General features: G+C 43.8%; 2 protein-coding genes across 2 annotated transcripts in view; one reads left to right on the top strand and one right to left on the bottom strand.

Moving 5' to 3' along the window:
- Positions 1-7,041, bottom strand: part of LOC124717043 (sushi, von Willebrand factor type A, EGF and pentraxin domain-containing protein 1-like) — a 134,872-nt gene extending 127,831 nt beyond the window's left edge. Inside the window, exons 1-2 of the mRNA XM_047243705.1 lie at positions 6,724-7,041; positions 6,451-6,645 (exon numbers count right to left, since the gene is read on the bottom strand). Of these exons, the coding sequence (XP_047099661.1) occupies positions 6,451-6,645; positions 6,724-6,886 (358 nt within the window). The 5' untranslated portion in view covers positions 6,887-7,041. The remainder of the gene's footprint in view (positions 1-6,450; positions 6,646-6,723) is intronic.
- A 343-nt stretch (positions 7,042-7,384) lies between these two features.
- LOC124717004 (centrosomal protein of 164 kDa) overlaps positions 7,385-27,682 on the top strand; it is a 630,067-nt gene continuing 609,769 nt past the window's right edge. The window contains exon 1 of the mRNA XM_047243631.1: positions 7,385-7,600. Coding sequence (XP_047099587.1) covers positions 7,525-7,600 — 76 coding nt within the window. The 5' untranslated portion in view covers positions 7,385-7,524. The remainder of the gene's footprint in view (positions 7,601-27,682) is intronic.

Raw genomic sequence — 27,682 nt, 5'->3', positions numbered from 1 at the left:
TTTTGGAAACACAGTTCCAGTCTACTGTGGCCTTGGTAAACTTTTTTCCCTTTTGTCCATCCTGTTAATTATCCCTGAACAGCTATAATTCTGTGAAATTGTGCTTGTCCCTTCTTAGCTAACCCTGACTGATGGCAATGTGTTATTGCTATTTGCCCAATGTGGTCAGATAAAAGTTTTATTATGACTCCCACAACTACTTCCTGAAAGAAAGAAATTATTAGTTAGTGTTGGCGTTACGTTGTTCTGTTCTCGTTGAGAATATTGATATAGAGAACAAACCAAAGCTGTACATCAGTACCTCTAGGTGTCATCAGTCAAAATTATTGCAGATGTAATCCTCACATACAATTACTTCCTACTTATTTCTAAGTCTCATTAGTACCCCCTGTAGTTGCTTAATGGAGTTTAAAGGATAGGGGCTTGAAAACTGTCAGGATTGCTAACTTGTTAGTTTCAAAGGTTATTACTGAAGTGCAATGATGCCTGCATTTTGCAGAGTATGGATAAGCATGCACAGAACTCAGAAAGCTGTTCAATGTACAGTATTCACTGAGGTCTACAGACTGACACTTCATTCTATTTTAAGTACTATATAGATATTCATTTTCCTTTTCCTTATATTATGCCTACAGCACTGTGATACTAACTTGTATCCATTTAGGTGCACCTGCTCATTTTCTGTAACTTCCAAGTGATGTTCAGATATTTATAACGCATCTGCAGAAGAGCCTTTAGATTCTTCAGCTTCATGTAGTGATGCAAGAAAAAGATGTTTCTTATTTAACAAGCTTGTTATGTGTTGATGGGAAAGTCCCAGTGTATTGGCTAAACTGCTCTTACAGTGTTGACAGTTCTTGCATTGTATGTGAATGTTAGCAATTCGTCAACATTGTTTATAATCAACTGGGTGAAAGTATACAGTAGCCAATGAGAGTTTTTGAATCTAATGGTTTCCTTCAGCAGAAGAGTTTAACAGGTTACATTTGTTTTCAATATCGAGTGCACCAGAACAACTTTACTGACATGATTATTACAAATTTTAAACTTGATGTCTGAATTTTGTATTTCTTTGGTGATTGGAGGGGGAGAGAGGGGGGGGGGGGGGGGAGAGAGAGAGAGAGAGAGAGAGAGAGAGAGAGAGAGAGAGAGAGAGAGAGAGAGAGAGAGAGAACCATGATGTTCTGACTCAATGGCTTATAGTGAAGCCTGAGGTCTACATTATGCTGGAATGTGACAATTGGGTTGTGACTTGGCATAGCCAAAGAATGGGAAAGCAAAACAGCTGGTTGTGATGACAAGCTAACCTATAGCTTGGATCAAGAACAATGTTACGTTGGAATGTGACACTCTGCTTGTGAGTCGGCAAAGCCAATGAATCTCAACACCAAAATAACATTGCCAGAGCAGAATTGTGTGTAGCATAGCCCAAGATCTACATTCATCATTGCAATATCTGGCTTACATGTCTTATTTTCCAATGTCGCCAATAATTCTACCAATTTGGTTAAATTCTAACAATCACAAAAGTCACCTTTTCCTTGGTTTTCCTATAACTCTCTTTCCTACAGGTCTACAGTCTATCTCATGTATGATTATTCTTCCTGTCCAATTCTTTCAATATACTCCTTCCATTTTGTTATCTTGTTTTCTTATCTTTCATTCATATAGAATATATTGTTTTCTTATTTCAGAACTCTTTATCTGCTCTCTCAAAGTAAACTCTTTTACTTTCCTTAAAACTTTCATTTCAGCTGACTGTGTCCTTCTTTGGCCTTCCTTAGTTATTGTCTGCTTCTCACTTCCGAATGTGAGACTGGGTGTTGCCATTACTTTGTGGAGTTTTGTCTTCGTATCTTTCTTGGTTTTATTGGCTAATGTTCTATGTATAGTGCCACATATCATTTGAAACTTATTTAACTTACAGGAGGTGTCATTATCATATTCATAACTTACATCACATCCCAATAATTGAAAGTGAGATACATGTTCACCTGATTTTCTATTAGGCATTATTTTAGAACATACTGGATATTTTTCTTTAAAAGCCATAAATCTTGTTTTATTTTCTATTATTTTCAAGTTATGGAATTTACACATTCATTCCAAATGATATAGAGCAAATTGTAAATTATCCTCTGCCTTTGTAAAAATATTTGCTCATTAGTTAAGAGTAGAATATTTAAAGGTTTCCAGGAATTAATTGTATTACTGGCTTAACTTCTTGTTTCCATTGTCTAACAATGTCGTCAAAATACATACTAAATCAAGTGGGTGAGATCCTGCACCCCGGTCGTACTCTTCTGTTTTTTGCTGTTAGTCCTGTCCTCTCTTTGCTGTGTTCATTTAAATTCTTTTATTTAAATACAGACTTTTTATCACTTGTACTAAATGTTTTGGTTAACCTCATCTTTCCATTATATTCGACAGCATAGACCTGTTGGCTCCGCTGAAGGCTTTTTTATAATCTACAAATTCAGTAGCAGTTTCCAGATTATGTTCTCGTCCCTTTTGAATTATCTGCCGCACAACTGTAATGTTACCACTGTATGAGCGTCCTTTTCTAAAACCACTGTTCCTCCAATAATATGGCATCAGCTGTTCTTTTCAGTCAGTTATTAATTATTCATGCATATATTTTATAAACAGTGTTCAACAGATTTACTCCTCTGTAATTTTTGCAAGCATTCCTAATTCACTTTTTTATAGATTGATATTACATCGACCACTCTCCACAAGTCAGGTACTATCGTCTGTTTCCAATATTCATTTAAAATATAAATGCAATAGCCTCAGTCCTAACAAACTTCCACATTTGATAAGTTCTGCATTAATATTATCAGGTCCTGCTGCTTTTCTATTCTTCATCTGCTTTAATGCCTCTTATCTCCTCCAGTGCAATATTCTCCTTTGGTATAGTTCATCATCCTGTTCTTTGTCCTTGTTCTTGTTCTAACTATATATAACAAAATACATTTAAGAACCATACAAAATTACAAATCAGAATGTCATTGGCTACTTACATCTCAATTGTGGTTCATTGTACTAACTTCCCATGATACATTGGGCAAACCCTTAATAGGAATAGCACACAATGGAAAGGCTGCCAACAGCGTAAGTGTGTTACCCATTGCGATTTCTGAAATACCAATCTGTTTGACCACTGTTTGTTGCAACCATGTCTGTAATTATTCGGTAGCTCTATATTTTGGAAACATTCAGTTCAGTGAAAATTTAGGAAATAAATGGTACTTGACACTCAGTACTCTGGCTGCACTGAATGCTTCTGTAAATTACTTGTGAGAGTAACCTTTTACCAGAAACATTCAGATTTTGATAATGTCTTTTGAGGTAGGAGTAGTAGTAGTAATAGAGGGGTTTTTTGGGCGCACAACAGAATGGTCTTCAGCGCCCGTTCAGTAACATAGTGAGACGGGTGTCAAGAAAAATCCAGAACAGGAATATAAAACGGAACATAAAACACGGGTAACAATCATTGAAAAATATGTGCTCACCCACACCGAAGCGTGGGATGAAGCAGGGTGTCAGCAGTAAAACATGGACAACACAGGAAGAAAATGATAGAGGGAGCTAAAACAATGTAGCAGATGGAAGTGACTGGCTGACCGCAAGGAAAAAAGGGGAGGAGTCAGCCACTCTGCAATAACCTAAAACCTCCAGCCCAAAAGCCTCTTGAGGTGTGACTGTGTGAAGAATGACACATCAATCACACCCATACGTGATCAATCCACTGCAGTCCTGTATATAAACACATTGTGAGAGAAGCCCTCATCCACAGCTCATCTATTATAAAAAAGTGACACAATCTTCGCATTGATGTTAAGAGCATTCCCAGCAATGTACCTGATTTCTTACTTAATAGTGCAGTTGAAGTTATGGCCCAAACTGTTTGAAGCACTTCAATAATCACTATAAGATGTTCCCAACTAAGATATTTCCACACAGAACTTGAATCACAGGTAACATCTCCAAGCCCTGGACCTGGTTTAAAAACACCAATGACCTGGTATTCTGTACCTACTTCTGCAAAACTCAGTCATTTCTCTCCATAACTACTGTCTTGTGAGAACTTACTTCATCTTTTTAACCCCCAGACTGCCACTAGCCTTAACTACCACTTTTTCTCCAGAGTTGTCAGAACGTTCCTGAACTTGCTGCTTGTCTGCACATTTTTATCCAGTTTCCAGAGCATGGAGCTGTTGGAGACATCTAGACCACAGCCTGCAGATTCTCTTGAACCTCTTGTTTGATTTGGCACTTTGACTGCAGTTCAGCTGCTGTTGTGGTCTTCAGTTCAGCTATTCTGTTCTTAACATTACTTCTGCAAAATGCAGCTCTCAATTGTTCAAATTTGCCTGTGTTAGTGCTAGCCCCAGCTTTGTGTTTAAAAATGTTACTCTGTTTCTCAATTTTGGGCCTTTTATCCAGTTACTCAAGAAGTGAACAAATTAATAAGGTCATAACACTCAGCAATGACTAAACAGACTAATGATGATGATGGTTTATTATGTTCATGTCCCACATATAATAAAGCATATAGAAGAGGGGCATCACTATTACAGTACAACAATGTACATATTGATGAGGGAAGTGGACCAATGTATTGCACAAAAATGTTTATGTGGCAATAAAAACTAACTATAGTAATATGCATAATCAAAAGCTGTTGTGATCATCAGTCCGCAGATTAGTTTGATGCAGCTTTCCACGATGCTCTATCTTGTACATGCCTCTTCAACTGTGAAGAACTACTGCAACCTATATCCTCAATAGGCTTATTGTATTCATATATTTGTCTCCCTCTACAAATCCCCCCCTCCCTCCTCCCCTGGCCAATACTAACTTGGAGATCCCTTGATGTCTCAGATTGTGTCATATGAACCGATCCCTTCTTCTAGTCAGGTTGTGCCACAAATTGTTTTTCTCCCCAATTCCAGTCAGTAAAATGTAAGTACTAGTATTTCATCTATGGGCCTACTCCACGAACCATATTATAGTGTGTACGAGAGAGTATTTCAGTTTTTATATCCCCCTTCCTTTTTCCCCATGAGCATGAAGCAAAATTGTCGCTAACTGTCTGCATATTTATTACTGTATATGGGCATGAAATGCTACATAAATAAACTCTAAGTAAACTAGAAGTTCTCTGACTTTCTTGGCATGATCACTAGTCTTCATCTTCTTCAGTCCAGAGACTGGTTTGATGCAGCTCTCCATGCTACTCTATCCTGTGCAAGTTTCTTCAACTCCAAGTAACTACTGTAACCTACATCCTTCTGAATCTGCTTAGTGTATTCATCTCTTGGTCTTCCTCTACGATTTTTACCCTCCAATACTAAACTGGTGATCTCTTGATACCTCAGAACATGTCCTACCAACCAATCCCTTCTACTAGTAAAGTTGTGCCTCAAATTCCTCTTCTCCCAAAATCTATTCAGTAGCTCCTCATTGCTTACATAATCTACCCATCTAATCTTCAGCATTCTTCTGCAGCACCACATTTTGAAAGCTTCTATTCTCTTCTTGTCTGAACTATTTATCATCCACATTTCACTTCCATATGTGGTACCATTCCACACAAATACTTTCAGAAACGACTCCCTAACACTTAAATCTATACTTGATGTTAACAAATTTCACTTCTTCAGTTATACTTTCCTTGCCATTGCCAAACTACATTTTATATCCTCTCTACTTCGACCACCATCAGTTATTTTGCACCCCAAATAGCAAATCTCCGTTACTACTTTAAGTGTCTCGTTTCCTTATCTAATTTCCTCAGCATCACCTGATTTAATTCGACTACATTCCATTATCCTCGTTTTGCTTTTGTTGATGTTCATCTTATATCCTCCTGTTAAGACGCTGTCCAGCCAAAAAGTTATCTAGTAATGTATACTACCATAATTTTAATAAATTGTCTTTCTTGCAATACCTGCCACTGGACTCTGCAATAGTACATATTTCACAACTACAAGAATTATTGAAATTACAGAAATTCTGTAACACCTCATTCTGGAATAGTTTGGCGTGACTCACAATCCATCCGTTTTCTCCAAATAAAAACGTTCACATGGTTACCTTTTAAGTTCACATCTAATTACATGAACATATACATTTGATCATGTAAAATAATAAAGTTCACTTACGTATTTGATAAATTCAAAATAAGATATAAACACATTGATCAGCATAAGAATTTGAAGAGGAACCGGATCCCCAGGTTTTCCCGCAAGAAAGTTCCTTTATACGCAGAGATCAACAAAACCACAACGGCATAATCAAACAAGCATTATTGCGTTAAAGTGTTGTTATGTATGATATGTAAGGGAAAGTGCTGAATACAGTAAAAAAAAAAATCATTAAACCACCACTTAAATTTGGATACCTTACAGGACATGTATTTATCACGTAGTAAATCCTACTCACGTTTAGCACACATAGGGCGAGGGGCTGCATCCCACCGACCATCATTACACAATACTTTCGGCCCACCAGTGAGATCATATCCTTCGTCACATTCTATATGTACGCCTTGGACACTAGTTGCATTGATTTTGGAAACTGTTCCATGTACCACTTCTCCAAACTCTGCACATTCGGCGCTTATAATGCGACGAAAAACTGAAAAGACGAAAAATCATTTCATAAAAAAGGTACATTCAATATCCCTCCAAAACGCTCTGATTTTGTCATACTTACGTTCTGTTTTATTTCTCCGACTCAAATCCAAACCGCATACACCATTCGACACTGCTGTGAAAAAAAATAAGCATGCGATTGTGTTCATCATGTTATTGTTGTTATGGCTTCGGTTCCCAGCTATTACGTCAATGGCTTTTTCCGATAAGCTTTCTTTATTCATACGTCCGCATAACAATTGACATATTACATTAATCTCCCATCAAGTATACGTCTTTTAGAACTGAACATAACGAAAATTGAAGTATGTGAAACAAAGCAAAGTAAACCCATTATCAGACCTAAATCTATAAGAGTGTTTGACAACTTCCACTAACAAAAGTACTTCGCCCGGGTAGCAGCAGTCAACTGTTCGCAAATGTTTTCATCGATCAGCTGGGAAAGACAGTGTCGCCAACATACAGAGAGGAATTTCCAGAAACAGATCGCTATCAGAATGCTAATAATTCAATATGTGGGCACCAGAAACATTGTAGTAGGGTAATTGTTGTTTGGATTTAATATCCAACTGTATTAGATATTACTAATAAGTCTGTACTTCGATGGGCACACTATTCAAGAGCTTTCTCGAATGCTGTACAGCATTCATGATCATCTCTGCACCATATCTTTGTCGCGTTGTTTAGTTTCGTCTATTTGTGTTATGGGTATGACAGTTTGAGAGTCGTGTGCCGGGTTTCTTTCAACAGTGTGAAAAATTGTGTGTTGGAATGGAGAGTATGGTATGTCAAAAAACTGTTCACCTAATGACTCTGCAACGCGAACGAATTTCGGACTGAGCCTGGGAAATGAGGTGTGAAGATGAGTTGTTCACCGTCCGCTCGCACTATAATCTGCAATGAAATATTCGATGAAAACAGTCTTCCATCTGAAGAAGGTAAGTTAAAAAGTTCCTGTTTTTCAGATTTTAATTTTCTTTGTTTTGTGAGCATTTTTCTCATAGTTACGTTGTCAACGACGTAAGATAAATGTGCTTGGCGCTCAGTTCCCTCAGATCAAGGAAGCGCGACACAAATATCATTACACTAATTCTTTCTTAAACAGGTTGTCATTAAATTTAAGCGTCCTTACACCATGAATTATATTTGATGATATGATTTTATTTTGAACAAACTCTGCTTATACAGAAAAACAGATTTGCGGATGAAGGCTCGTTGTGACAGAATAAAAATTCGTTCTTTGTTGAATTACCCATTTTATTTTTGACAAGATTAAAATTATTTTTCTAAGGCTGCATCTTCTTCTGCATCTACAGCAAGTTACTGAAATTGCAGTGTAAAGTGGAACATGTGTGCAATGTCATTCATGTAAATCAAGTCATTAGCGAAGCGCGACAAAATCTGTGATCCTGGCGTATCTGCAAGAGAAACATTGATTAACTTATCGCACCAGAATGTACATACAACTGTAGACGGTTGATATTTTACTTTAGAGGAAATGTGCGATGTGTTTAAATAGCGCTTTCGGGTGTTATCAGTGAGTCAAGGCGTTGCAGACGGACTCAGCTAAAAATTGTTTTGAACTTACAGTGACAGTGTTTCCGGTGCGCAAGTTGGGTTAATTGTATGTAGTTGATTTTTTTTTTCATAGTCTTAAAACTGCGAACGGAACTAAACGGTACGCACTCGTGTCATACGCTGTACTACTGAGTTTGCTTAATTTAATCAAGTACCAAAAACGACGGACATGTCTGAATTATGTTCGAAGGCTTGAAAATACGAGTGCCTCAGATGGTGCATTATATGTTATTACAAGCAATCTTTTGTCGATGATTTGTTTCTCGATATGCTGTTGAAATACAGAATCCTCATGGCAAGATCATCACCACCGAGATGATGTGTGTTCCAACGTCCGCTGACGTTACAGCAGCAACAAGGTCACTGGTGTAGTGTTTCCATTGCATACCCTTTCCCACTGAACAGAGTTGTGTTGTGTGACATAATTTTCTAAAGGTAAAATTAATTTTTGAAAAGAAGACACCGAAAACTTCATCCTGGCTGGCTCTGCTGTAACCTGAAGCCGGTCTTCCCAAATAGAGAGTGTCGCTCCTTGGCGTCACGCCACTTACCTCCGTTTTCAATGCCGTAGCAGCTATCGAGAGCGGTGGACGTACCTGAGGCGCAAAGATGCTATTCAGATGCTGTTGTAACGTGTGAAATTATTTAGCTTATGCAACAAATCAAGAATGTATTCATTTTCATGTTACGTTGCATCAAGAAGAAAGAAACTAAAGCTCTGCAGTCCCCTAATGCTCGATAGTTATTTGCGCTACAGCAGCTTCTTCCAAGGTTCTCCCCGATCAAAAAGCGCGCTGGTGAAAGGCAATATAGTTAACAGCAAGACCGTACCGAGAAGGTGGCGAGATACTGTCCCGCCAAGATCGCAGGCACGGGATGGTCGCAGAAACAAACTAGAAGCGAAAAATACAATTTAACAATTAATCGGAAGGAGAGTACGTGAGTTCTCATGCCCTCGTGTTCCCATCATCTGCCAACGAGAAATAGTGCTTCCTCCGCCCGCGACTGTAAACACGCATTGTTGCCACAGTACCATTTCGTCCACGTAGCATCAGAAAGAAAGAAATACTACCGAATATACGTCTGTCGCTAATATGGGTTAGTTACGTGGCAACAATGGGCTTCGTTCGCACACAAGTCTCCAGTGGTCAACAACTGAGATCTTGGCGCTACTACGCTACGGTACTGGAAGATCACAAAAATTGGCGAGTGGATGCAGAAGCCAATATGTTATTTTACCGAAGGCTTCAGATTTTTGCCATTCCAGGACAGAAGCGAGAATATTTAAGCGGGAACACTTCAAAGCATCTCTCAGGATAATAGTTTAAACAGAAAACAGATCTCACACACACTACTGGCCATTAAAATTGCTACATCAAGAAGAAATGCAGATGATCACCGGGTATTCATTGGACAAATATATTATACTAGAATTGACATGTGATTACATGGAGTCAAACAGAGCTTGGATGGCGTGTACAGGTATAGCTGCCCATGCAACTTCAACACGATACCACTGTTCATCAAGAGTAGTGACTGGCGTGTTGTGACGTGCCAGACGTTTTCAATTGGCGAGAGATCTGGAGAATGTGCTGGCCAGGGCAGCAGTCGAACATTTTCTGTATCCAGAAAGGCCCGTACAGGACCTGCAACATGCGGTCGCGCATTATCCTGCCGAAATGTAGGGTTTCGCAGGGATCGAATGAAGGATAGAGCCATGGGTCGTAACACATCTGAAATGTAACGTCCACTATTCAAAGCGCCGTCAATGCGAACAAGAGGTGACCGAGACGTGTTACCAATGGAACCCCGTACCATTACGCCGGGTGATATGCCAGTATGGCGATGACGAATACATGCTTCCAATGTGCGTTCACCGCGATGTCGCCAAACACGGATGCGACCATCATGATGCTGTAAACAGAACCTGGATTCATCCGAAAAAATGACATTTTGCCATTCGCGTATCCAGGTTCGTCGCTGAGTACACCATCGCAGGCGCTCCTGTCTGTGATGCAGCGTCAAGGGTAACCGCAGCCATGGTCTCCGAGCTGATAGTCCATGCTGCTGCAAGCGTCGTCGAACTGTTCGTGTAGATGGTTGTTGTCTTGCAAACGTCCCCATCTGTTGACTCAGGGATCGAGTGGCTGCACGATCCGTTACAGCCATGCGGATAAGATGCCTGTCATCTCGACTGCTAGTGATACGAGTCCGTTGGGATACAGCACGGCGTTCTGTATTACCCTCCTGAACCCACCGATTCCATATTCTGCTAACAGTCACTGGATCTCGAACAATGCGAGCAGCAATGTCGCGATACGATAAACTGGAATCGCGATAGGCTGCAATCCGACCTTTATCAAAGTCGGAAACGTGATGGTACGTATGTCTCCTCCTTACACGAGGCATCACAACGTTTCACCAGGCAACGCCGGTCGACTGCTGTTTGTGTATGAGAAATCGTCATATAAGCACGTTGTAGGTGTCGCCAGCGAAGCCAACCTTGTGTGAATGCTCTGAAAAGCTAATCATTTGCATATCACAGCATCTTCTTCCTGTAGGTTAGATTTCGCGTCTGTAGCACGTCATCTACGTGGTGTAGCAATTTTAATGGCGAGTAGTGTGTATGACGAATATTTCATCTGCCTATTGCCTGTCAGGGATATCCTTAAATGAAGTTCTGTATAGCATCCTGAAAAATGTGCCACTGATTTTCGTGCCAAACATAGCAGAGCTGGTTCACGAAATACCCGCTTTAAAGTTCCAGATACACGAACTGAACATTGAAACAGTTTCCATTTTGCATTTTTAAAGGTTTTGCTAACTATGGGTTAAAGGATGCCTATCCAAACATTGAAATAATTGAGAGGATATTTTAATGGGTGAAACAAAGCTTTCAGATTTAACTAATCTTGCCGTAATCAGTAATTTACAAGGACAAACTAATATCCTTTATTATTCATCATATGGAAACTGATCCATCGTAGCTGCCATAAACAGAAATATGTAGTCTCTATTTTGCTTTAAATTATTTTTTTTAGAAAGTTTATACAATTCGTAATTTGTTTACTAGAATAAAACATTTAGTTTGTTGTGTCCAACATTTTTCATCAGTAGACACTGCCAGTCAAAAAAGATAAGCACGCAGAAGGGGAGTAGGAAACGAAATGAAACTTCGCAGGCTGAGAGGATATGTGATGCCATTGCAGTGAGTCCAAAATCTTGTCCAATTTACAAAGAACTTGGCAACATCATCCCCCTATCAGAATGACATTGCACCCCCCTCTGGCATGTATGCATGCATTGATTCGGAAGGATGTCATAAGACAATTGTATGCTCTCCTGAAACCAACTGGCCCCCAACCGTTGTAACTGGTCTGTGATATGCCGGACACTGGCACTACGACGAAGTTGATATCTGAGCTGGTCCCACACAAGCTCTATTGCGGACAAATCTAGGGATCATGCTGGCCACTGGAGTACCTGCCCATACACTATGTGATCAAAAGTATCCGGACACCTGGCTGAAAATGACTTACAAGTTCGTGGCGCCCTCCATCGGTAATGCTGGAATTCAATATGGTATTGGCCCACCATTAGCCTTGATGACAGCTTCCACTCTCACAGGCATACGTTCAATCAGATGCTGGAAGGTTTCTTGGGGAATGGCAGCCAATTCTCATGGAGTGCTGCACTGAGGAGAGGTATCAATGTCGGTCGGTGAGGCCTGTCACGAAGTCGGCGTTCCAGAACATCCCAAAGGTGTTCTATAGGATTCACGTCAGGACTCTGTGCAGGCGAGTCCATTAGAAGGCCGTGCATAATAAACAGGTGGTCGATCGTGTTGAAAGATGCAGTCAGCATCCCCGAATTGCTCTCCAACAGTGGGAAGGAAGTAGTTGCTTAAAACGTCATTGTAGGCCTGTGTTGTGATAGTGCCACGCAAAACAACAAGGGGTGCAAGCCCCTCCATGAAAAATGACCACACCATAATACCTCTGCTTCCAAATTTTACTGTTGGCGCTACACATGCTAGCCGATGACCTTCACCGGGCATTCGCCATACCCACACCCTGCCATCGGAGTGCCACATTGTGTACCGTGATTCGTCACCCCCACACAACGTTTCTCCACTGTTCAATCGTCCAATGTTTACGCTCCTTATACGAAGCGAGGCGTCGTTTGGCATTTACCGGCGTGATGTGTGGCTTATGAGCAGCCAATCGAGCATGAAATCCAAGTTTTCTTCTGTCAAAGTACTTGCAGCGGATCCTGATGCAGTTTGGATTCCCGTGTGATGGTCTGGATAGATGTCTGCCTACTATACATTACGACCCTCTTCCACTGTCGGCGGCCTCTGGCAGTGAAAAGACGAGGTCGACCTGTGTTCTTTTGTGCTGCACGTGTCCCTTCACGTTTCCACTTCACTATCACATCGGAAACGATGGACCAAATGTCTGTACTCACGTACAGACATTTGACGCAAGTGACACCCAATCACCTGACCACGTTCGAAGTCCGTGAGTTCCACAGAGCGTCGAGTTCTACTCTCTCACGAAGTCTAATGACTACTGAAATCCCTGATATGGAGTACCTGGCAGTAGCTGGCAGCATAATGCACCTAATATGAAAGACATATTTTTGGGGGTGTCCGGATACTTTGATCACATAGTATAACTCAGACAGTTCACAGAGACACATACCACATTTGGGCGAGCATTGTCCTGTAGAAAAATGGCACTGCAGTACTGTCTTCCAAGAGGTAATACAAGAGAACGCACGGCCATTGTGTACCATTGTGCTGCCAGAGTTTCCTCTATCACCGCCAGCCGTGAACTGAGTTGATATGTTATGGCTCCCCATATCACGACTCCAGAAGTAACGCTGCTGTGCCTCTGAAAAATATTACAAGATTGAGACGTCTCTCCAGCTGAGACTCACCAGTGGTGGTCATCGAGGTTGGTGCAGAACCGCAATCTGTCCCATAATACAGTGCAACACCGTTCATATGCTGCAGTTACAGCAACACTCCAAAAACAGTCATTTCTGTTTACGGCAGCATACGCAGGGGATGGCAATTCTCGAGTATGGCTGCTGCAAGTCTCTGACCAATGGTGTGGAATGACACAGAATGTTTCAGGGCGTCCGTTACTTGCTCTAGGATGGCTAGTACAGATGTGAAGGGGGTAAGATGTGCTCTGTGCACAGTACGAAGATCTTCCTTTATGGTGGTCAGACGTGGTCAACCGGAACCTCGATGACGAGTATGACTGCCCTCAAGTTTCTATCAGTCCTGCATCGGGCAGCTCTCACATGCGACTTCCCCACAAACCTGGATATTTGCACGATTTGCCCAGCGGTTTAAATGGAGACCCACAACTCTATCAGTTGCTGATAACGTTGTCTCGTACGAGTACACAGCATTCCCGTGTCCTTCACAGTGATCACTGATCTCTCAACATGTGTTGCTGTACGTACTCCTTACACACTGAGGTGATAAGCCGTGAGATATCTCTTAAAATTGTGTCTACCTCCTTTTACGCAGCATTGTACAGAGATTCGATGTGGCACCGACTCAATAAGTCATTAGAATCGCTGAGCCATGCTGCCTCTGTAGCCATCCATAATTGTCAAAGTGTTGTCGGTGCACGATTCTGTGCACAAACTGACCTCCCAGTTATGTCCCATAATGTTAGATGGGATTTGTGTCGGGTGGTAAGGGTGGCTAAATCATTCGCTCGAAATGTCCAGAATGTTCTTTAAACCAGTTGCGAACAATTGTGCCCCAGCGACATGACCTCGTTGTTTGGGGAACATGAAGTTCATGAATGGCTGCAAATGGTCTCCAAGTAGCTGAACATAGCTATTTCCAGTCAAAGATTGGTTCAGTTGGACCAGAGGACCTATTCCATTCCATGTAAACACAGCCCACACCATTGTGAGCCACCACCAGCTTTGTTGACAGCTTGGGCTAATGCTTTTGTGGGGTCTACACCACACTCGAACCGAACCGGAACGCATCTGACCAGGCCACGGTTTTCCAGTCGTCTAGTGTCCAATCGGTATGGTCACGAGCCCAGGAGAGGTGCTGCAAGCGATGTCGTGCTGTTGGCAAAGGTACTCGCATCGGTCGTCTACTGCTGTAGCCCCTTATATCCCACACTGATTTCTGCGGTTATTTCACGCGTTGTTGCTTACTTGTTGTCAGTGACAACGCCATGTAAAGGCCGCTGCCCTGTCACTAAGCGAAGACCGACCGCCTCTGGGATGTCCGCAGTGAGAGATAACTTCTGAAATTTGGGTATTCTCTGCGCACTATTGGTACTGTGGATCTCGGAATATTGAATTCCCTAACGATTTCTAAAGTGGGATATTCCATGTATCTAGCTCAAATTACCATTCTGCATTCAGTGTCTGTTAATTGACCCGCCAGGGCAGCCGAGAGCGCTAATGCGCTGCTTCCTGGACTCGGGTAGGCGCGCCGGCCCCAGATCGAATCCGCCCGGCGGATTAACGACGAGGGCCGGTATGCCGGCCAGCCTGGATGTGTTTTTAGGCGGTTTTCGACATCCCGCTAGGTGAATACCGGGCTGGTCCCCAAGTTCCGCCTCAGTTACATGACTCACAGACATTTGAAAAACGTTCGCATTAATTCATGACTTACACTAGACGCAGACAGCTGGGGTACACTACTTCCATCCCAGGGGTTTCGGGGTAGCGGCAGGAAAGGCATCCGGCCACCCACTGCAATTAACACTGCCAAATCCGTCATAACAGAGCCGAGAAAGAAAGAAAGATTCAGTGTCTATTAATTCCCGTCGTGTGGGCATAATCACATCGGGAAGCCTTTCACTTGAGTACGAATAACAGCTCCGCCATTGCACTTCCATTTTATACCTTCTGTGCGCGACGCTACCGCCACCTGTGTAGGTGCATATGGGTATTTCACGGCTCTTGTCACCTCAGTGTGCAACACATCAGACCTGGTAACAACACTAAACACGAATGACACTAATGTGCTTTGGTGGCCGCTCTATATGTCTCAGAGTGTTATTGCAACTCTCATTATTTCCATACTGATGGTGTGTTCGTGTATGAAGTTACATTGACATGTGACCATGTCTTCTGGTGCTTCATTTTTTTCTTTTTGTCAGGCAGTGTTGTTTATTGAATAACATTTTCCGGTAATGTTTCTTTTTAATACACCTACTTACATCGAATTATAAGTCGGGTGATGCTGAGGGAACTAGATTAGGAAATGAGACACTTAAAGTAGTAAAGGAGTTTTGCTATTTGGGGAGCAAGATAACTGATGATGGTCGAAGAGGAGAAGATATAAAATGTAGACTGGCAATGGCAAGGAAAACGTTTCTGAAGATGAGAAATTTGTTAACATCGAGTATAAATTTAAGTGTGAGGAAGTCGTTTCTGAAAGTATTTGTATGGAGTGTAGCCATGTATGGAAGTGAAACATGGACGATAAATAGTTCGGACAGGAGGAGAATAGAAGCTTTCGAAATGTGGTGCTACAGAAGAATGCTGAAGATTAGATGGGTAGATCACGTAACTAATGAGGAGGAATTGAATAGAATTGGGGAGAAGAGGAGTTTGTAGAATTGGGGAGAAGAGGAGTTTGTGGCACAACTTGACGAGAAGAAGGGACCGGTTGGTAGGACATGTTCTGAGGCATAAAGGGGTCACAAATTTAGCATTGGAGGGCAGCATGGAGGGTAAAAATCGTAGAGGGAGACCAAGACATGAATACACTAAGCACATTCAGAAGGATGTAGGTTGCAGTAGGTACTGGGAGATGAAGAAACTTGCACAGGATAGGGTAGCATGGAGAGCTGCATCAAACCAGTCTCAGGACTGAAGACCACAACAACAACAACTTACATATTTATAGAATTTGCTAAAACTGCGTAGGAAGAAAATGGAGAATGATGGTTGGGTGGGAGGGGGAGGGGGCGGTGGGAGCGCTACTTTGGCAGATCTGCCAGTGGTGCAAGATCACCTCGATACAGCTGCGGTTAAACAGGAACGCTTCCGTACTACCGAGTTCGCCGGACGAATCAGCACTTAGAAATTCCTTTTTGTCAGCAACACACATTGCGCAACATGCATCTGTTCGCTCTGCTGGAGAGTCCAAATCGTGGCGCGTTAACAACAGCAGTGCAAACGCCGTGGCGACAAGCGATGACCATATCACGAACTGCGCGGCGCCCCCCGCCGGAGGTTCGAGTCCTCCCTCGGGCGAGTGTGTGTTTTGTTCTTAGCATAACTTAGTTTAAGATAATTTAAGTAATGTGTAAGTCTAGGGACCGATGACGTCAGCAGTTTGGTCCCTTAGGAATTCACACACATTTGAACATTTGACATGCGAAGGAATTTCCCACTGATGGGTGAAAATTACTGATGAACCGATGTGAGTAACTTAGACTTTTATCATCGTCTCCTACTGTGCGTCCCAGAAGTGTCTGTGCCACTAGGTCAAAATAAGATATTGTACTGTTTGAGACTTTCCCGACTGTGTGTCCCAGAAGTCTTGTGTCACAAGGTCGTAACAGTATATTGTACTGTTTGCATAATAGGTATAAAACAAACCGTAGGGCAATAGATAGACGCTGAATGAAACGCGTTTGGCTGTCAACAGAGAAATGCGTGATGCCTTCAATGACTACCTTAGGAGAATATTGTCAAATGATCTTTCACAGAACCTACATAAATTCTGGTCGCATGTAAAGGCTGTTAGTGGCACCAAAGATAGTGTCCAGCGCCTAGCGAATGAGACTGGAACAGAAATTGAGGATAGCAAGGCTGAAATGCTTAACTCCGTTTTCAAATGTCCCCTTAAAAAGGAAAACCCAGGAGAACTGATCCAATTTAATCATCGTACCACTGGAAAGATGCATGAAATAAGTATTAGTGTCAGTGGTGTTGAGAAACAGCTGAAATCATTAAAACTGAACAAAACTCCAGGATCCGGTGGAATCCCTGTCAGATTTTATAATGAATTTGCGGCTTAGTTAGTCCCTTTTCTAGCTATAATCTGTCATAGATCCCTTGAACAAAAAACCGTGCCCAGTTCTTGGGAAAAAGAAACGTATCACACTCGTCTACAAGAAGGGTAGTAGAGGTGATCCACAAAACTACCGTCCACTGTCCTGGACGTCAGTTTGTTGTAGAATCTTATATTCTGAGCTCAAACTTAATGACGTATCTTGAACAGAATGAGCTACTCGATGCCAACCAGCATGGATTCCGAAAACGTCGATCATGTGAAACCCAACTAGCACTTTTCTCACATGGCAGGTAGATGCCGTATTTCTTAATTTCCAAAAAGCATTTGACTCTGTACCGCACCTACGCTTATTCTCAAAAGTTCGATCATTTGGGGTATAGAGTGAAATTTGTAACTGGGTTGAGGACTTTTAGGTACGGAGGACAGAGCATGTTCTCTTGGATGGAGAGTCACTTCTGGTGCGCCCCGGGTAAGTGTGCTGGGACCTTTGCTGTTCATGTTGTATATTAATGATCTTACAGACAGTATTAATAGTAAAATCAGGCTTTTTGCAGATATGCAGTTATCTATAATGAAGTACTATCTGAGAGAAGCTGCATAAATATTCAATCAGATCTCGATGAGACTTCAACGTGGTGCAGAGATTGGAAACTTGCTCTAAATGTTCAAAAATGTAAAATTGTGCACTCACAAAACGAAAAGACTTAGTATCCTATGACTATAATATCAATGAGTCACTACTGGAATCGGCCAACTTACACAAATACTTGGGTGTAGCACTTTGTAGGGATATGAAATGGAATGATCACATAGGTTCAGTCGCGGGTAAAGCACGTTTATTGGTAGAATACTGGGAAGTGCAATCACTCTACAAAGGAGATTGCTTACAAATCGCTTGTGCTACTGCTTCTAGAATATTGCTCAAGTAGCAAATAGAACAAACAGGGGATGCTGAACATATACACAGAAGGGCAGCACGGATGGTCATGGGTTTATTTAATCAGTAGGAGAGTGTCACAGAGATACTGCAGGAACTGCACTGGCAGACTGTTGAAGATAGATGTAAACTATCATGAGAAAGTCTCTTAACAGTGTTTCAATAATCGGGTTTAAATGATGATTCTAGGAACATGCTCTAATTCCCCACGTACCGCTCACATGGGGATTGTGAGAATAAGATTAGAATAATTACTGTAGGCACAGAGCCATTCAAACAATCAATCTTTCCGCGCTCCATACGTGAATGGAACGGAGAGAAACCCTAATAACCGGTACTACGAGACGTACCCCCTGCCAAGTACCTGACGGTGGTTTTCAGAGTATAGCTGTAGATGCAGACTTTAGCGATGTAATGACTGTTCCATTAGTTCACTGGTTTCACTTTGGATAATGTTGTGATAGCTGCAAAATACTTAGCGGCTTCAAAATAGTTCATCAAGAAACTCCCTCTCCTGAATAGCGAAGTGTGTTGCAGCCCCGTCATACACCCACACGTGGTCACCTATTAGCCGGTCTTCCAGCTGAAGTATTAACCGCGCTGGCTAAACGTCCAGATATTAATTTTCGTTGACGTATCGCCACGAAATATGATTCGAACACGTGTTATGATGTCATACCTGCTTATATGATAACAAGAGGTGTTTTTATTTTCAACTCGTGAACGTGATGTGGATTACCATTAGACCAGAAAAACCACATTTCTGCCTTGTGAAGGCCGGCCGCTGTGGCCGAGCGGTTCTAGGCGCTTCATTCCGGAAGCGCGCTGCTGCTACGGTCGCAGGTTCGAATCCTGCCCCGGCCATGGATGTGTGTGATGTCCTTAGGTTAGGTGGTCCATTGATAGTGACCGGGCCAAATATCTCACGAAATAAGCGTCAAACGAAAATAATTACAAAGAACGAAACTCGTCTAGCTTGAAGGGGAAACCAGATGGCGCTATGGTTGGCCCGCTAGATGGCGCTGCCATAGGTGGTGGTGGTGGTGTATTGGAGCTTATGGGCGCTCAACATCGAGGTCATCAGCACCCTGACACACATTAAAAGGAACGAATGTGGACAGACCTAAGAAAACTAAAGCACACACTCAAAGAAAGCAGGAAAAGAAGGAAAATGCTACATAAGAAAGTAAAACCTAAGGAAAGGGGAAACATAGCAACAAGAATGTCACAGGAAATTGTTATTGGCTGGCCACTTACATAAAATATGGGCGAGCTTGTCACACAGTGAGCAAATTAAAATCCTCTCCCTAAAATCTTTGTAAAAACATTTGACAGGGCACAGAACTTTAAAACTTTAACCACATTCGTCCGAGTGTTGCCTAAAAGAGATGGCAGGTCCGCTGGCAAGTCAGCCGTGACCCGCTGGTCAGAAAATAAAACGCAATCCAATAAAACGTGGCGCACAGTGACCTGGACGCCGCAAGCACCACAAATTGGAGGGTCCTCTCGCCGGAGCAGGAAGCCGTGCGTCATAGGGCTGTGGCCTATTCGAAGCCGAGTGAGGAGAATCTCGTCCCGTCGATGGGGCTGAAAGGAAGTACACCACACACGCGTTGTGGGCTTGACTATACGGAGCTTATTGTCAGTCACTTCCAGCCACTCATCCTCCCACCGGCGCATGACCCGTGAGCTCAACAGCGAGGTGAGTGCGTGCAAGGGGATAGCACACTGAGATACTTGTGGGGCAAGACATGCCTCCTTGGCTGCGAGATCTGCCCTTTAATTCCCAGCGATGCCAACATGCCCCGGAACCCAGCAGAAAGCTACAACCTTCCCCAGTCGCTGTAGTCGGAGGAGGGCATCCTGGATGGTCTGGACAATTTTGTTTGCCGGATACAAACGTTGCAATGAGTGAAGGGCACTGAGTGAATCGGAACAGACAAGAAATTTAGGAGAGGAAGAATGTCTCATGTGCTCCAGTGCCCGCAAGATCGCAAACAATTCTGCATCAAAGACAGTAAAAGTCTGAGGCAGTCGGACCTTGAGGACACGATATGGAAAAACAACTGAGCAACCAACAGAATCCCCTTGTTTCGACCCATCCGTAAAAACAGCTACATAGTCGTGGTGCTCATATAAAATGGCAGAAAATGCTGCATTAAAAACGGTGGCAGGAGTGCAATCTCTCTTGTACTGCAATAAATCTAAAAAAACTCCGGGCCTCTTCAGTAACCAGGGTGGCAGGCGGTTAAAACCTTGGATTTGGGGTTGTACAGACTCCACACCGAGGGACTCTAGTACACGTTGCACACGGATCCCAAACGGCAACGTAGCCCGGGGACGGCGGGAAAAAAGGCGGTCCAGAGGTGGATGGGCAACAAGATGGTGAGCAGGCGATCTGGGAGGTGCAAGAAACTTACAAGCCTGGCGCACCAGCAGGAGCTGCCGCCGGATGGTAAGTGTCGGTTCGCCAGACTCAGCACAGAGGCTGGGTACGGGACTGGTCCGATAAGCACCCGTGGCCAGTCGGATCCCAGCATGGTGAACAGCGTCAAGGATTCGCAAATAAGATGGCCTCGCTAACCCATATATGGGTGCCATAGGTCAAACGGATATCAACAGCGTTTTTTAAAATAGGAACCCCCATTTTTATTACATATTTGTGTAGTACGTAAAGAAATATAAATGTTTTAGTTGGACCGCTTTTTTCGCTTTGTGATAGATGGCGCTGTAATAGTCACAAACGTATAAGTACGTGGTATCACGTAACATTCCGCCAGTGCGGACGGTATTTGCTTCGTGATACATTACCAGTGTTAAAATGGGCCGTTTACCAATTGCGGAAAAGTTCGATATCGTGTTGATGTATGGCTGTTGTGATCAAATGCCCAGCAGGCGTGTGCTGTGTATGCTGCTCGCTATCCTGGACATCATCCAAGTGTCCGGACCTTTCGCCGGATAGTTACGTTATTTAAAGAAACAGGAAGTGTTCAGCCACATGTGAAACGTCAACCACGACCTGCAACAAATGATGATGCCCAAGTAGTTGTTTTAGCTGCGTCGCGGCTGATCCGCACGTCAGTAGCAGACAAATTGCGCGAGAATCGGGAATCTCAAAAACGTCGGTGTTGACAATGCTACATCAACATCGATTGCACCCGTGCCATATTTCTATGCACCAGGAATTGCATGGCGACGACTTTGAACGTCGTGTACAGTTCTGCCACTGGGCACAAGAAAAACTACGGGACGATGACAGATTTTTTGCTCGCGTTCTACGAGGTGCATTCAAGTTCTAAGGCCTCCGATTTTTTTTCTCCGGACTGGAAAGAGATAGAAACATGCGCATTGTTTTAAAATGAGCCGCGTTCATTGTCAATACGTCCCAGAGATAGCAGCACCGTACGGCAGATGGAATTTTACCGCCAACAGCGAAAATGAGAACTGTTTTAAATACTTAAAATGGCGACATTTTCCTTACTTGAACAGCATGCAATCATTCGTTTTCTGAATTTGCGTGGTGTGAAACCAATTGAAATTCATCCACAGTTGAAGGAGACATGTGGTGATGGAGTTATGGATGTGTCAAAAGTGCGTTCGTGGGTGCGTCAGTTTAATGAAGGCAGAACATCGTGTGACAACAAACCGAAACAACCTCGGGCTCGCACAAACCAGTCTGACGACATGATTGAGAAAGTGGAGAGAATTGTTTTGGGAGATCGCCGAATGACTGTTGAACAGATCGCCTCCAGAGTTGGCATTTCTGTGGGTTCTGTGCACACAATCCTGCATGACGACCTGAAAATGCGAAAAGTGTCATCCAGGTGGGTGCCACGAATGCTGATGGACGACCACATGGCTGCCCGTGTGGCATGTTGCCAAGCAATGTTGACGCGCAACGACAGCATGAATGGGATTTTCTTTTCGTCGGTTGTGACGATGGATGAGACGTGGATGCCATTTTTCAATCCAGAAACAAAGCGCCAGTCAGCTCAATGGAAGCACACAGATTCACCGCCACCAAAAAAATTTCGCGTAACCGCCAGTGCTGAAAAAATGATGGTGTCCATGTTCTGGGACAGCGAGGGCGTAATCCTTACCCATTGCGTTCCAAAGGGCACTACGGTAACAGGTGCATCCTACGAAAATGTTTTGAAGAACAAATTCCTTCCTGCACTGCAACAAAAACGTCCGGGAAGGGCTGTGCGTGTGCTGTTTCACCAAGACAACGCACCCGCACATCGAGCTAAAGTTACGCAACAGTTTCTTCCTGAAAACAACTTTGAAGTGATTCCTCATGCTCCCTACTCACCTGACCTTGCTCCTAGTGACTTTTGGCTTTTTCCAACAATGAAAGACACTCTCCGTGGCCGCACATTCACCAGCCGTGCTGCTATTGCCTCAGCGATTTTCCAGTGGTCAAAACAGACTCCTAAAGAAGCCTTCGCCGCTGCCATGGAATCATGGCGTCAGCGTTGTGAAAAATGTGTACGTCTGCAGGGCGATTACGTCGAGAAGTAACGCCAGTTTCATCGATTTCGGGTGAGTAGTTAATTAGAAAAAAAATCGGAGGCCTTAGAACTTGAATGCATCTCGTATTTAGCGACGAAGCGTCGTTCACCAACAGCGGTAACGTAAACCTGCGTAATATGCACTATTGGGCAACGGAAAATCCACTATGGCTGCGATAAGTAGAACATCAGCGACCTTGGCGGGTTAATGTATGGTGCGGCATTATGAGAGGAAGGATAATTGGCCCCCATTTTATCGATGGCAAGCTAAATGGTGCAATGTATGCTGATTTCCTACGTAATGTTCTACCGATGTTACTAAAATATGTTTCACTGCATGACAGAAAGGTGATGTACTTCCAACATGATGGATGTTCGGCAAATAGCTCGCGTGCGGTTGAAGTGGTATTGAATATATTTCATGGCAGGTGGATTGGTCGTCGAAGCGCCATACCATGGGCCGCACGTTCACCGGATCTGACGTCCCCGGATTTCTTTTTGTGGGGATAGTTGAAGGATATTTCCCATCGTGATCCACCGACAACGCCTGACAACATGCGTCAGCGCGTTGCCAACAGATGTGCGAACATTACGGAAGGCGAACTGCTCGCTGTTGAGAGGAATGTCGCTACACGTATTGTCAAATGCATTGAGGTTGACGGACATCATTTTGAGCATTCATTGCATTAATGTGGTATTTACAGGTAATCACGCCGTAACAGCATGCTTTCTCAGAAATGATAAGTTCGCAAAGGTACATGTATCACATTGGAACAACCGAAATAAAATGTTCAAACGTACCTACGTTCTGTATTTTAATTAAAAAAAACCTACCGGTTACCAACTGTTCGTCTAAAATTGTGAGCTATATATTTGTGACTATTACAGCGCCATCTATCACAAAGCGAAAAGAACAAAATACTTCTAATAAATATATGCCCTTTTCTTAACCGTCTCCTGGTAAACCAATGAAAACCGCTAGGAGTGGGAAAGGTGAAGGTGACGGTAAACTGAGATACTATTATGCTATGGTTTGTTTAAATGTGTACGTTTCCTCACAGAAGATGTTCAAACAGTCCACCGTCAACTTCAATGCATGCTGTTGCTCTTGTAGACAGGTTTTGTGGCGCCGATCGGAGCGCAGTTTTGCATTCCTTTACTTGGGCACGAGCATGTAAAATACGAGCGAGAAGTTCCTCTCTTGTGTCCGCTCTGCGCTTGTAGACGTCGCTCTTCCGCCACCTCCTCAAACATTAATCCAATGGGGTAAGATCGGGTGACCTCGGTGACCAAGCAATGACTCCACGCCGACCGATCCAACGACCAGGATACGTTGTGTTGAGATACTGTTACTGGCCGTGCGAAATGTGTAGGAGCTCTGTCATGCTGAAAGTACATACGAGCTCGTGTTGCCAAAGGGTTATCCTCCACGTATTCTGGTAATACATTTTGAAGAAACTCAAGATACCGTGTCCCAGTAATACGGTTATCTGAAACAGCTGGACCGATGAGTTGGTCATCAGTAATATCGCACCACACATTGACTGAGAAACGTCGTTGAAAATTCGTTTTCACAGTAGCGTGCATTTGCCCATACATGAGAGTTGCGGTTGTTGTTGATTCCATTGACTCATCAGTGAACAGAATAGGCGGAATTAATCGCTCATTGGCAATGATCCATTGACAGAATTCTTGCCTGGCGGCACCATCTCCTTCATGCAGATGTTCACTCTGCCGATGAAGGGATACAGACTGTGCTCGTGTACTTTGTGTATCACGCGTGTTTGTGGAATACCAAGTTGGGCAGCAATTCTTCTAGAGCTAGTAGTGGGGTTATGTTCCATAACTTGAAGAATGTTCACAACTTCATTAAGAGTTTGTTGTAAGCGACTTTCAGAAACAACGTGTACGCTGGGAAGCGTACCACGATCACGTAGTCCGTGAAACACCCTACTAAGCAGTCTCCTATCTGGTACTCTGCGGTTCGGAAATCGCTGTTGGTATTCTCGCACTGCAGCTCTGTAATTCTTATTGGACAAACCATAGACAAACACCATGTCACCATACTCTGCATGTGTAAAGGTCCGTGGCATTTTCACTACACAAAACTGTATTCGTTGTTCACGTAACAACACTGTAGTACAGTGCACTACGACAAGCACTGTCGGACTGAGACTTGAGATAAAAAAGTGCAGCACGCACAAGTGATATGTTTACTGACATGGTTAGTAAGGACGACGCTACACGTTTCCCGTTCCTAGCTGTTTTCATTGGTTTACTCGGAAACAGTTAAGAAAAGGTCACATATTTATCAGGAGTTTCTTTGTTCAGAATCGCCACTAGTATCACCCCTCAAAGCATGTACCTTTTCTCCGGACTCACCCTGAAGGGGAGTTGGAAAATAATTTTCTCCTGTCGACAGTGGGCAGAGTTGTGTGATATGGGCGAAAGACGACACGGCAGGTGAACGCGCACATGCAAGACACCAATGAACCACTGGGTAGAGGTCGACCGCGATCAAGCAGATGGCGCTGTCGCAGTGCCTGCGCAAAGCGGAGGCCAGCCGCTCAATCTTTTCCTGAAGCTATGGAGAGAAGGTGCGTTTTGGAGTCGTGGTCAGAGGCGGAAGTGAGAGCTGTTATCCGCTATGAATGGGCACGTGGAGTATCAGGCACAGAAATTCATAACCGCCTTGTTGAGGTGTGTGGGTCAGGTGTGATGTCGAGGCAAATGGTGCGGAGATGGTGCCAGCAATTCAGTGATGTACGTCGGCAAGTGCAGGACATACCGAGACCTGGACGGGCGCGCACTGTCACACAGATACAAATGTCAGTTAGGTGGATGACATGATTAAAGCGAACCGGTTTATCACCATCGATGGAGTAACGGCAGAACTTGGAATCGGAAATGAGCGAGCTCAGAAGATCATCCACGACATTCTTCGATACAGGAAGGTGTCAGCACGATGGGCGCCCCGCCAACTGATCTCGGCACACATGGAACAACGTATGGCGTTCAGCTTGGAACAGCTCGTGCGTTACCACGAATCTGGCAATGACCTTCTGTTTCGGATTGTGACGGAGGATGAAACGTGGGTCCACCATTGCACGCCCGAATCGAAGGCTGCATCCATGGAGTGGAAACATCCGTCACCACCTGTCCGAAAGAAGTTCAAAAGCACTCCGTCTGCAAGTAAAGTGCTACTCACCGTTTTCTGGGACGCCAAAGGAGTTTTGCTGCTGGGCTTTCTGGAGGATGCAACCATCGACGCTGCGCGGTACTGTGCCATTCTGTAGAAATTGAAAGAGGTGATTCGGAAAAAGCGGCCTGGCCTTCTCAGAGCTGGCGTTCTGCTGTTGGATGACAATGCGAGACCACACACGGCGACGGTTACGCAAAATCATATTTCAACTCTTGGTTGGGAGCGCCTACACCATCCGCCTTACAGTCAGGATCTCGCACCAAGTGACTTCCATCTGTTTCCCGCTTTGAAGAAGGCTCTCGGCGGAAGGCTCTTTGGCAGCAATGCTGACGTAAAACAAGCCGTTCAACGCTTCTTTCGTATGCAACACCCTGATTGTTTCCTGGAAGGCTTTTTGAAGCTTATAAAGCGGTATGACAAATGTGCCAATGTACTTGAAAATTATGTAGAAAAATAAATATATGTCTTATCTTTAATGTCTCATTCTCTTTTTTTTTTCCTTTCACACACAACTCTGACCACAGTCGACAGGGGTGACACAGCATTTGGAAATTGTGCAAACAAAACATAGTGGGCTGAAAATCACTGCTCCATGCCATTATCAGATAATTCGTACACGAATATCGATCTGAATCCATTCATTTTAAGAGGATTTCTTTGGAGACTGCTCAGTCTATTTAACGACGGCGGCACAACTTCCTCTCATTCTCTTACGTCCACTACGGTGCCTGTTTCTGACACTGCCTGAAACAAAAGCACGTTCCTACCAGTCGAGGAGGATTGGTTTACGGGACGGGAAAGGGAAGAGGGGGGGGGGGGGGGGGGCGTGCCAAAATTATCCCTAAACGGATTCATTAGGGCTCCGTCACACACGGGGTTTTAATCACGATACTGGGCCGGATCTGAGTGCGAGTAGAACAGTGACGTTCATGTGCATGGAGAGACGCTCACGGATAACCCTCGTGCTTGCAAGTCAGCGTTCAGGAGTGGCATACGAGGCGCGTCAGGGAAGTCGTGAAGCGCCGACGCCACGCGCCAACACATCGCCGTCGTGCTGGTTGCCAGCTCAGCCCCTGCGACTGCACGACGTTCTGACTCCGTCACTTGGCAGTGCGACCTGCATATCGCGTACAGAGGACCACAGTACAGAGGGCGTGTAAATCAGCAAGAGAGGTCGCTCTTACCACGAACCTTTTGCTGCATCCTCCTGTGCCACGGCCACCAGTCAATCAGGAAGAAGTGTATCTCCGCCGTGCGGGTCTTTAGGACCGCGTCGGCGACGATCACGGCAATTACGACGCAGCCAGCCAACAGAGGAAGTCTGCTCCGGATCCAGCACCGCAGACCGCACGCCACAAAGGGACCTCGGAAACGGCTCGCGGGCCTGTTGGTATCGTACTGCGGTCCAGTCGACTAGTAGTGAACGAATTCTGACTGTGAAAGCCTTCCCTTTGTTGTTCCAAGTACTTGGGTTTAGTTGTGAACTTATTTCCCTGTTAAGAAAGGGTTACAAAGTTGGTTACTTGTTTCTTTTGACGGACAACGAAGATCATTTGTTTTGAATTCATTGTGTCGTTAAATGTAGAGGATCAAATTCAAGCTCGTGTGTTTCTTGTAGAAGTATTCGAAGTTCAGGATACATTCCAATGCGTTGGAGTGTGCGTATAAAAGGCGAAACCTATGATCAAGTACGCGCAAGTTTGGCGTGTGAATTCTACACTACTGGCCATTAAAATTGCTAAACCATGAAGATGACGTGCTACAGATGAG

Source organism: Schistocerca piceifrons, chromosome 9 (assembly GCF_021461385.2).
Source record: "Schistocerca piceifrons isolate TAMUIC-IGC-003096 chromosome 9, iqSchPice1.1, whole genome shotgun sequence".
Taxonomy (NCBI): Eukaryota; Metazoa; Arthropoda; class Insecta; order Orthoptera; family Acrididae; genus Schistocerca; species Schistocerca piceifrons.
Note: the sequence above shows the minus strand (reverse complement) of the source record. Positions and strands in the feature narration are given on the sequence as shown.